The sequence below is a fragment of the Lycium barbarum genome, chromosome 1 (genome assembly GCF_019175385.1).
Source record: "Lycium barbarum isolate Lr01 chromosome 1, ASM1917538v2, whole genome shotgun sequence".
NCBI lineage: Eukaryota > Viridiplantae > Streptophyta > Magnoliopsida > Solanales > Solanaceae > Lycium > Lycium barbarum.
The window spans coordinates 149,456,243-149,468,300 of record NC_083337.1 but is presented as its reverse complement, the minus strand read 5'-3'; the positions used below and the strand labels follow the sequence as shown (position 1 = coordinate 149,468,300).

The 12,058-nt window shown below is 35.2% G+C and overlaps 2 protein-coding genes and 1 pseudogene across 2 annotated transcripts; 2 read left to right on the top strand and 1 right to left on the bottom strand.

Moving 5' to 3' along the window:
- The first annotated feature begins 410 nt into the window (after positions 1–410).
- LOC132615280 (3'-5' exonuclease-like) lies at positions 411–1,502 on the top strand. Its single transcript, XM_060329872.1, has one exon. It carries the CDS (start codon positions 648–650, stop codon positions 1,260–1,262), a length of 615 nt encoding a protein of 204 aa, XP_060185855.1. The 5' UTR covers positions 411–647; the 3' UTR covers positions 1,263–1,502.
- Positions 1,503–2,099: 597 nt separating this feature from the next.
- On the bottom strand, positions 2,100–3,854 carry LOC132643478 (pentatricopeptide repeat-containing protein At3g13150-like; annotated as a pseudogene).
- Positions 3,855–7,015: 3,161 nt separating this feature from the next.
- On the top strand, positions 7,016–8,379 carry LOC132616174 (pentatricopeptide repeat-containing protein At3g13150-like). The gene is made up of 2 exons (XM_060330784.1): positions 7,016–8,121; positions 8,172–8,379. Exons 1-2 carry the CDS (start codon positions 7,016–7,018, stop codon positions 8,377–8,379), a joined length of 1,314 nt encoding a protein of 437 aa, XP_060186767.1.
- The last annotated feature ends 3,679 nt before the right edge of the window (positions 8,380–12,058 follow it).

Here is a 12,058-nt window from a genome sequence, read left to right as displayed (position 1 = left end):
GATTACTTCAGGGCCAAAGAATCCCTTTTATATAACAAAATACATCAACCTTTTAATAGTAACCTAATAAATGCTAATAATGACAATTTAATACTACTTTAATGTTGAATAATAACGTTCGCTTCATATCCGGACCGATCGTATACAACTATCATTATATTAATGATCCGGTGCTATTATCTTTGCAATTCTACTCTGGGGGCCTCCGGTGTTCCCTATCCGAACTAAATGAAGCAACGTACAATCGCTTCGCCTCCTTTTGCCACGTATTCTAATAAGATTTTTCCACGTGTAAAGCTATATTTTGCCATGTATACACACTAAAAAAAATGTGTAGAGTGGTTAATCGAGGAGAATAATTTGATAGCTTAGCGTAAATGTCTTTAAAATTTTCGTATTAATATCTTCATTCTGCAAAAAGTTTTAAATAACAAACAGAGAGAAGAGGGTATAGATCGAATTATTTGGGGACAATTTTTGTAATTAATGTATTCCTAATACCTGGAGAGAAACAAAAAAGGTCCTAATCCCCATATATAGTCTATAATGTTACGCTATAGGGTATAATCCGCCCAACCACTGTACCCTTTTCTTCTCAAATTGTCTTGTCCTTTTCGTTTCGTTTTACAAAACCCTTTTTTGACACCATGAATATCAGCATTGTAGACTACCATGTGCAAGACAATCGCTACAACCTCTATGATGTTTACTACTACAGCGACAAAATCCAAACAATGGTTACTTCTGACCCAAACATGGTCACTCAGTGGATCACAGATGTCGAGTCTGCCTATGGACCTTTTCTCAACGTTGGACTTGACATCGAGTGGCGACCTAGTTTCAGCACCCATCAAAACCCAGCCGCGACTCTACAGCTCTGCATTGGTCGTCGTTGCCTCATATTCCAACTACTCTACTGCATGTACATTCCACATTCCCTCCTTACTTTTCTCAATAACAATGCCTTTTATGGAGTTGGGATACAGGGTGATGTGGACAAGTTGAGGGGAGATTACGGGGTTATGGTAGGCAATGTGGTGGATTTAAGAGGTTGGGCTTTTGATACATATGGAATGAGGGACTTGAGGAATGAAAGGTTGAAGGGTCTGTGCAGTTTTCTTTTGGGAAAAGAGCTTGAGAAGCCTAAGAGGATCAGTTTGAGTAGGTGGGATAATGAATGGCTGAGCATGGAACAAGTGCGATATGCTTGTCTTGATGCTTTTGTTTCTTATGAGATTGGAAGGCATTTGGGTACTGATTAAGCACTTTTTCACTTTGGGTTTAAGGGTTTTGATGAAGACACAACAAGCTACTTTTATGGGCGAAGATTTAGGATTAATATTCATATAATTTAATTATAATTTCTGGATTCTTGGTTTTTGAAGTTGTTATTTGGAACCCCTTATGTCTAGTAAATTAAAGTTTTCGCCTATTAAATACTGTGTATGCCATTTTGTCTCTGTGTGTTTCAGCTTTTATTTTACATGTTATCATCTTTTGCTTCTCAATTAACTCAAGGTTTGTCTCTTTGTTTAGGCAAAAAATTTCCTTTCTTACAGAGGTCTTCCTGGATTTCTAGTGCTAAGTTTCAATTTTTATTCAGTTTTCGTTTCGGATAATTAATCTATGAGTTGGTTTCTGGTGTGCAATGAGCAACTTTGGAAGTTGAAATTGGAGATTCGTGTTAATTAGTTGAACGTTTTCAACTCGGAGATTGTCCTTTTGTTTATATTTTGTATTAGAGATTTAAGCCAGGAAATCAAAGGGTTGGCTATAGATCATATGCAGGACAGATGATTTTTTCTATCCAAAAGTTAAGTCCAACGTAAGCTCAATGGTGTGAACAACTCTTTCCCGACTCCATGAGCTCTTTCCATTCTTTGATCATGGAGAGATCAACCAATATATCTATCACCCGTTGCATTGTAGTGCCATCAACAATTTTTGTTTCATTACAGAACACTTTTGTTATCTATAAGTTATCCTGAAGTTTCTTATAGAAACTTATATCACAGAAACAGGAGATTCCTAGATTTAGTAGATAAATGATTTCATCACCGTGCCTACAGTAAGCTCCAATTAACATGGACATCAAGATATAAAGCAAACAATATTGAATAATAATAATAATAATAATAATAATAATGTGAAAGGGAAGCAAAATACAATTTAGCTAAAGATATTCCTTGGGGAATTAAGGTAAAAAGCATGTAAAAAATGCCTACATTCTGTTGTCAGCGCACCAAGTTCTACAAGTTAACAACATCAGAACTAAACTCCTGATATAGTGCAGCCCAAGTCAATAGCAGGTGGTAGCTGAAACAAAAAACACCTGATACAGTATAGCCCAAATCAATGGTTGGTGTTTCATAATTGAAACCAAGTTTCTGATGTAATGCAGCCCAAATCAATAGGAGAAACATACGAAAGACCAAACTTTGACAGACATGAGACATGTTATGTATCACCGGAAATCTTTGCCCTTTCCAGCTTATAATGGTGGGATCTAATTCCCCAAGTTCTACTTCTTCGATCACGGATGGCTCACTCATTGAAAATGAGAACTTGTTGGATCATAAGCTGAATCAGTAGAGACGAACACATCACAGATTACAGTTAAGAGAGAAACGATAGATCATTTGGTATTTCCAGCCTATAACGGAAAGAACAATTCTTTCCCAACTCCACAAGCTCTTTTGCTTCTTTGATCCTCGATTTTGCAACCAACAAATCAACAACCTGCTGCATTGTACAAGTATAGACATTTCGTCTCAAATCAATACACTTCTTGCACAAGTCATAAGCAAAATCAGGATCATCTTTATCACGGGCCAGAGGAATAAGTAAACTAAACGTGACAAGATCAGGAACACAACCATTTTCCCCCAACTTTGCAAACCAACTTTTAGCCAATTCCAAATTTGCATCCTTCGACATAAGCTGTAATCATCGCGTTATGACTATGAGTATCAGGCTTTACTCCCTTTTTCTTCATCTCCTCAAACAATTTCTCAGCTTCTAAGACATGATTATTCTCTACCAAACCGCGTAATCGCGAATTATAACTCCTAACATTCGGAATCACTTCCATATTTTCCATCCAAGTCCATATATTTTCAGCTTCAGAAAACCTATTATTCTTGTAAAACCCATCTAAAAGCGTATTGAAAGTAATAACACAAGGGTCAACTCCACTTTTCTTCATCGTATCCATTATCGAAGCTAACGAATCCAATGAACCCATATTGCAGAACGCCTTAATCATTGTATTATACGAAAAAATATCAGGCTCAATAGCCAATTTCCCAGGTAAGTCCCTGAAAATCTCAGTAATATTATCATATTTATTCGAATTAACAGCAGCTGCCAATAGAGCATTGAACGACATGACTGTACGCTCACATTTTAAGTGAGGCATTTCATCGAACAGCTTCTGGGCATGGTCGAACATACCAGCTTTTCCATACAACCAAATGAACCGTACAACGAAACGCTCATTTTTTATATCTGGGTAAATTTTTTGGTGTTGGATGATATTTTCAATAGCAGAGAACTGACGAGTTCGGATGAGTTGGCATATGAAAGATTCATAATTTGTAAAATGTTGGCGGAATTTGGGATTGTTTGAGGACTGCTTGAATTTATGAACAAGGGATTGAATTTCTTTAAGATTAATGTCTTTGGCAGTATGGAAATGGGGTTTGGGGGTCTTGGTGAAAACATCATGGAGACGGCGGTACAGAGACGAAGAAGACGAAGCCATTTCTGCTACATGTTTTTTGTTTTTGTTTTAAATTAAACTCACTATATTGGAAAAAAAAACAAATAAACAGAAAAAGGTTTTAAAAGGGGGGAAAAGGTGCGAATATTCCCTCTAACTTTGAGAATTTATAACAATATACACCTCATTAAAAAAAAAAAAAAGTGGATATATACCCTTGTCGTGACACAAATGGCGTAAATATACTTTGTCCATTGACGAAATTTCTTTTTAAAATTATTTAGCTGGTTTTTTAATTATAAAAATATCGCGTGACTTAAATTAAGTCTACCCATTATTTTTAATAGACTTGTTTTTTTAAAGCCACTTGATAGTTTTTCCAGTGGGTCGGTGTTCGTTTTAAAAAAGAGTAGACTTATTTTCTTAAAAAGTTAAAACCACGAAGATATTATTTTAAACGAATCAAATAAACCACTAGAAAAAAAAATTGTCACATGACTTTAAGAAAATAAGTCTGCTAAAAAAAATTGACACACTTATTTTTTTAAAGCCATGTGATATTTTTTTAATTAAAAATGATCTAAATGATTTCTTTAAAAAAAATCGTTAGCGAAAAGGATATATTTGCACTGTTTGTGTAATGGCAGGAGTATATATGCACCACTTTTTTAACGAGGGGTATATTTGCACCGTTGCCCTAAAATATTACTTCTTGCATTTCAAAATAAGTGATACATTTACCTTATCATTTTGTTTCAAAATAAATGGTGTTTTACATAATTAAGAAGGCATTAATGATGTTCTCGTAATTTTATCCTTATTTAAATAATAAAAGTTTTATATAATCAAGAAACTAGTACTAAAGAACTGTATATCTTTTTCGCCGTAGTTATTAAGAATAAGTTAGTAAAATTACATTTTATTTTTTAGAAATGAGTGATTTACTTAAAGAGTGTGTTTAAGCTAAAAACACTACTTATTCTCAAATGGGGAGAATGCCTCTTGAAAATGAATGATTTAAGCTTACACTTTTTTTTTGTGAGTTCCACCTATTGGACCTAGTTGCCCTTAAGAGCAACGGGGGTCTAATAGGTGAAAAGAGAGATATTTTTAGTGTCCGTTTGGCTATGAAATTTGTGAAATCTGAAAAAAATATTTGTTATTTTCAAAGTGAAAAATGGTATTTAAAATTGTAGTTGTGTTTGACCATGAATATAAATTGGAGTTGATTTTGAATTTTTATGAGTGATTTGGATTGAAAACAACTTGAAGTTGAATTCCGAAATTTTATGGTCAAACATGATTTTCCAAATTCAACTCCAGAAAAATAGTACTCCCTCTTTTCCAATTTATGTGATACACATTTCTTTTTAATCTATCCCAAAAAAATGATATATTTCTACATTTAAAAATAATTTAGCTAAAAACTTCCTCTTTTACCTTTAATTAAATGATTTAGAGCGACATAAATATTTATAACTTATTTTAGGCCACAATTTAAAAGTTTTTTTTTTCGTGCCTAGTCAAATTATATCGTATAAATTCAAACAGAGAGAGTGAAACATATTCATGGCCAAACGGTCACTGAAATTAAAGTTGGACATAACCATATGCGAAATTAACTCTCTACTTTCCAAGTTGATACAACCTACAAAAGAAAGGATTCAAGTTGGCTTTAAGCTAGTACTGTCTAACCTATTATGCAGGGGCTGAGATTGGCTTTAATATATGGATTTGGTAGAATTTAATAACTTTGACCTAAATGTACGAGATTAAATTCAAAACTCAGCCATTAACATTTGAGATCGTTGTCAAAGAATCCATCTAGAACTCATAGGGTCGTTTGGTCGGAGGGATTCGATGGAATGAGATTATTAGTCTCATGGAATTAAAATTATCCCATATTTAGTTGGGGGATAACTCCTTTGAGATCTCACCAATTCCATCTATATGGGATAAAATGCGGGATAAGTTATCCCACATTAGAGGGTGAGATTAGTTATCTCATCCTTTCCCTCCCAATTCCATCTATATAGAATAACTTATCCCTCCTACCAAAGGACCCCTATAGAATTCAAACTTTGAATTTGCTTCTTTCTCTAGGATATACATTTCAACACTCCTTCCGGTGCATATTATATTGTATTTTTAATTTGTGTACCCCTCTTACAAAATTCATGAAAAAATTGGGGGAAAAAACTAATATCTTTTTTATTATGTAAATAACTACATTTATTTTGAACTAATAATAAAAGCTAAAAACTAGTGTTGGTACTTTAATGTGCAATAAACTGAAGTCAAAGTTGAACATAACCGGATGTGAAATTAATTCTATACTTTCCAACTTGATGCAACCTACAAAAGTAAGTATTCAAGTTGGGGATGGTACTTATTAACACATGAGGTCGCTATTTTAAGAATTTAAAATCTATAAAATTCAAATTCGAATTCGAATTTGCCGCCACCTAAGTTATATACTTTTTGTTGGACTTTAAAGACACTAAATTATGGGCTTTCAAGATGAATGAATTGAGAAATTGAGGGAAATGAAATTTGAGAAAGTAATTATTTTTTTTCAAATGAGCTTTCTCCCACATTTGGTGGAAAGAAACATTTTGTATGCTTATATGTACAAGCATATCTTCTAGCTCATAGAAAGTTGAGAAGATGGACTCCTCTTGCACTATCGTCGCTCGACTTCTAATTCGCATTCTCGGATTTGATCAAATGATCTGATTGATTGATAATCATTTTGGACCAAATTATTTTCATTTTCATTATTTAATTTCCTTTTACTAGTATTAATTTAATATTCACGGAATTTTCCAACGGTCATTTACGATTAAACATTCGCGACAAAAACAGAAAGTCACCTTCTTTACGAACAGGTACCTTTGCACCTATTAATTGACTATAAAGATATTTCATCACACTGCAATCACGGAATTACTCTCTAAAAATTCTTCTCTTTCATCCCCTCTTCTGTGTATCGTTTTTAAAGAGGAAAGTAAGTGTCGTGCGATTTATTATCGTTTGTTGAGTTTGCTGAAATTCTGTAATTTCGATTGTCATTATTACAGGATAGAGGTATCGTTCTATCCTGAAAGAAATTAATTCAAACCTTGAGGAATTGTGAGTAAATTAAATCTCTCTAAGGAAATACAATTTCTCTAGGGTCTAGGCTCGAAACTACATTTTTAAACACCGTTTTCTATGTTCAGTCTATACTTTTGAGTACAGCGACGACACTTTTTAATACACTCTTATTGACACACTTTTTCTAACCTCCCAAAAATGGCTAGCCGCCGTCTCCATGATGTTTTCACCAAGACCGCCGCCAAATCCCAAGTCCTTACTGCCATCGGCGGCGCCAAATCCAAAGAAAGCAAATATCAGTACCAAATTCATAAATTCAAGCAGTCCTCAAACAAACCCAAATTTCGCCGCAACTTTACAAATTATGAATTATTCATACACAAACTCATCCGAACAAAACAGTTCTCAGCTATTGAAGATGTCATCCAACACCAAAAAATTTACCCAGAAATTAAAAACGAGCGTTTCGTTGTTCGATTCATTTCATTATATGGAAAAGCTGGTATGTTCGACCATGCCCAGAAACTGTTCGATGAAATGCCTCACTTAAACTGTGAGCGTACAGTCATGTCATTCAATGCTTTATTGGCAGCTGCTGTTAATTCGAAGAAGTATGATAACATTAGTGAGGCTTTCAGGGAATTGCCTGGGAAATTAGGTGTTGAGCCTGATATTTTTTCATATAATACGATGATTAAGGCGTTATGCGACATGTGTTCATTGGATTCTGTTGTTTCGATAATGGATGAGATGGGAAAATATGGCATTGACCCTGATGTTATTACTTTCAATACGCTTTTAGATGGGTTTTACAAGAATAATAGGTATTCTGAAGCTGAGAATATATGGACTTGGATGGAAAAGATGAAAGTGATTCCGAATGTTAGGAGTTATAATTCGCGACTACGCGGATTGGTAGAGAATAATCAGGTTGTAGAAGCTGAGAAATTGTTTGAGGAGATGAAGAAAAGGGGAGTAAATCCTGATACTCATAGTCATAACGCGATGATTACAGGTTGTGCTAAAGATGGGAATTTGGAATTGGCTAAAAGTTGGTATGCGAAATTGTGGGAAAATGGTTGTCTTCCTGATCTTGCGACGTTCAGTTTACTTATTCCTCTGGCCTGGGATAAAGATGATCCTGATTTTGCTTATGACTTGTGCAAGAAGTGTATTGATTTGAGACGAAATGTTTATACTATTACAATACAACGGGTTGTTGATATGTTGGTTGTACGATCCATGATCAAAGAAGCGAAAGAGCTTGTGGAGTTAGGAAAGAATTGTTCTTTTCGTTATAGGCTGTCAGTGCCAATAACTGTAATCTGCGATACGTAAGTCTCTACTGATTCAGCTTAAGATTTAACAAGATTTCAACTTTGATGATTGAGCCATCCGTGATTGGAGAAGTAGTGGAGTTGAGGACCATTATAAGCTGGAAAAGGGAAACGATGCCCAGTGATACAACATCTCTGTCAAAATTTGGTCTTTTATATGTTTCTCCTGTTGATCTGGGCTGCACTATATCAGGAACTTGTTGGGTTTCCGAGGAGTACAAATAACCTCTGTTTTTTTTCTTTAGATTTGGCGAGTATCTGGAATAACTAGTGAATTACAACCCTATTGTACATCAATTGGGGCATTGGTTTTTGCACCGGCATCTGTCTTTTAAGTTAAGTCATTTCCTAAGACGGCTCCTCTTATTCTACGATAATCCAAGTTGCAGCGGCACCTCACGAATTTCATACGGGGGCAGTACTATAATAGGCATTTGCGAGTGTTTGGATGCAAGTGTTTTGTTCATATTCCTGCGCAGTTAAGAAAAAATTGAATCATGAAACACCAACTATTGATTTGGCCTGCACTCTATCAGGTGTGTCTTGTTTCGATTATGAGACATCAACTATTGATTTGGGCTGCACTATATCAGGAGTTTAGTTCTTATGTTGGGTACGCGACATCAGAATGTAGGCATTTTTAACATGCTTTTTACCTTAACTCCCTAAAGAAGTTTATCTTTAGCTAAGCTTTTTGCTTCAACGTCACATTTTTATTATTATTTTCAATATTATTTGCTTTATATCTTGATGTCCATGATAACTGGAGCTAACTGTAGATACGGTGATGGTATCGTCTATCTACCAAATCGTTGGATTTCCTGCTTCTGTGATACCAATTTCTATAGAAACTTCATGATCAACTTATTTTTTTTGGTAACTATGTATATTCATTACCAAGTAAGAACTGTACAGCACCAAAAAAAAAAAAGGGGGGCTACCAGACAGATCCTAGTGCCACCAAACTAACTAATTAAATTTATCAGCTAGTCTCTAGACTCACTACACCTATCAACGCAGAGTAACAGCCTTCCTAAACAATCAACTCATCACCAGATTCTACTAAGGATGGTAGTTTAGCTGCTGTATTCTGCTCCTCAGCTTCACATCCGAGTGACCTCTGTAGCATATTTCCTGTACAATCAATCTGGTTAGAAAGTGTACTGTATTGAAACAAATTGTTTATGGCACTACAATGCCTTGCACGTGATCTATGTGCTATATATGTAAGTAAAGCTCATTACTGGACGTCAAACCTCTATACTGCATACAAATCTTCTTAATAACAACAACATACCCAGTGAAATCCTACAGTGTGGGGTCTGAAGAGGGTAAAGTGTACATAGACCTTACCCCCATCTCGGAAGGTAGAGAGGTTGTTTCCGAAAGACCCTCGGCTAAAGAGAAAACATGACGAGAAAAGGTTAGATAAGCGCAAAAAGTTCAAAGCAATACGAAAATGGAACTAACGAAAGCAACAAAAGCCATGATAAAGCAGTCTGAAAAAAAAAAAGTAGCTACCACAGATAAATACGATAATTGTGGTATGAGAAACAACATATAGTTGCAAGAATCAAAGGACAAGAAAATTAAGATCGAAATTGCGACTACTAGTACGACGGGATACATGGGGCTACCTACTGGCCTTCTACCTTAATCTGAGTCTTCCATAGCCTCCTATCTAAGGTCACGTCTTCGATAAGCTGGAACTGCGCCATGTCTTGTCTAAGCACCTCTCCCCAATACTTCTTCGGCCTACCTCTACCTCTTCTGAAACCGTCCATAGCCAACCTCTCACACCACCGCACTGGGGCATCTGTGTCTATCCTCTTCACATGCCCAAACCATCTCAACCGCGCTTTCCGCATCTTGTCCTCCACCGACGCCACTCCCACCTTGTCTCGGATATCTTCATTCCTAATCCTATCTCGCTTGGTGTGCCCACACATCCATCATAACATTCTCATTTCCGCAACTTTCATCTTTTGGTCGTGTGAGTTCTTGACTGCGCAGCACCCCACCCCGTACAACAAAGTCGGCAAATCTTCTTAACATGGTACTAAAAATTAATGTTTATCATTTTAATAATATTTATGATAGAACAAGCTAGTATTGTGCAACCTCAGGGGAGGTAGGCTTTAATATGTAAATTCGATAGAATTCAATAGCTTTGACCCAAATGTATGATATCAAAGTCAAAACTCAGTCACTAGCATTTGAGATTGCTGTCCTAGAATTCAGAACTCACAGGATTCAAATTTTGGATTTGCTTCTGTCTCTAGGATATACTCCCTCCGTCTCAAAATATTTGTCACATTTTTCATTACACCCCCTTTAAGAAAGCATTTATAAGGGTAGCATTTTGACTACTTTACCCTCTTAACATATTTCATGTAATCTCTCCTCAATAAATATCTACTCCATCAATGATGAGAACCTCTTAAATGTTGCTAACTAATACGGGGGTAAAATGGGAAAAAGTTACTTGATTTTGTCTTAATTAAATAAAACAACAAATATTTTAAGACAAGTTTTTTAGTAAGGATCACAAATATTTTGAGACGGAGGGAATACATTTCAACAATCCGATCCCTCTGGTGCATATTATATGGTATTTTTAGTTTACGCACACCTCTTAAGAAATTCACGAAAAATTTGGAAAAGAAAAATTAATACTTTTTAGATTATGTGAAAAAACTACATTCATTTTGAACTAAATATAAAAGCTAAAAACTAGTTTTGGTACTTTAATGTACAATAAACTCAAATCAAAGTCGGACATGACCGGATGTAAAATTAAGAGTCCGGAACCAAAATGCCCCCCAAAAAAACATTATGAACAAAAATACCCCAACAAAAAAAAAAGTTACCAAAGTACCCATAGCGCAGTAAAATACTGCGCTATAGCACTAACGGAGACGGAGCAGTTAAGTGCTATAGCGCAGTATTTTACTGCGTTATAGAAAAAAAATATTTTTTTTTGGTACTTCTATAACGCAGTAAAATATTGCGTTATAGAAGTACCAAAAAAAAAATTCTTTCTATAACGCAGTAAAATACTGCGTTATAGAAGTACCATTTTTTTTTTGTATAAACAGTACAAAAAATAAAATTGGCCAATTTTATTTTTTGCAACACTTAGTGTTATTTTTCATACTTTGACCAATAATTAGTCGTGTGTCAAGATTCCGAAACGTCAATATTTTATATAGATCCTGATATTTTTTTCTGCGTACAATAATGTAGGCCCAATACATCAAGGATACGTAGACGTTCGGATCATCATTTTAGGGGTTGAAAAGGTGCCCGAAGTAAATTTTGTTTGATAAAACTTAGTGTTTGACTGTAAGGTTAGTTTAGTCAACTTTATGTGTTGAGAAAATTAGTCAGCTTTATTTTCAAAAATTGAAACCGTAGAAGTGAAATTGACATTCACAGCTATATTACCCCGGGATTTTTACGTTGAAATTTATTGCGTACAATAATGTAGGCCCAATACATCAAGGATACGTAGACGTTCGGATCGTCATTTTAGGGGTTGAAAAGGTGCTCGAAGTAAGTTTTGTTTGATACTTTGACCAATGATTAGTCGTGTGTTAAGACTCCGAAACGTCAATATTTTATATAGAACTTGATATTTTTTTTCTGCGTACAATAATGTAGGCCCAATACATCAAGGATACGTAGACGTTCGGATCGTCATTTAGGGGTTGAAAAGGTGCCCGAAGTAAGTTTTGTTTGAAAAAACTTAGTGTTTTTTCCATACTTTGACCAATGATTAGTCGTGTGTCAAGACTCCGAAACGTCAATATTTTATATAGAACCTGATTTTTTTTTCTGCGTACAATAATGTAGGTCCAATACATCAAGGATACGTAAACGTTCGGATCGTCATTTTAGGGGT

Coding starts and splice junctions, on each gene's coding strand:
- LOC132615280 (XM_060329872.1), top strand. CDS start 648: ATGAATATCAGCATTGTAGACTACCATGTGCAAGACAATCGCTACAAC.
- LOC132616174 (XM_060330784.1), top strand. CDS start 7,016: ATGGCTAGCCGCCGTCTCCATGATGTTTTCACCAAGACCGCCGCCAAA. Junction 8,122..8,171: donor TGTTCTTTTCGTTATAGGCT/GTCAGTGCCAAT, acceptor CTACTGATTCAG/CTTAAGATTTAACAAGATTT.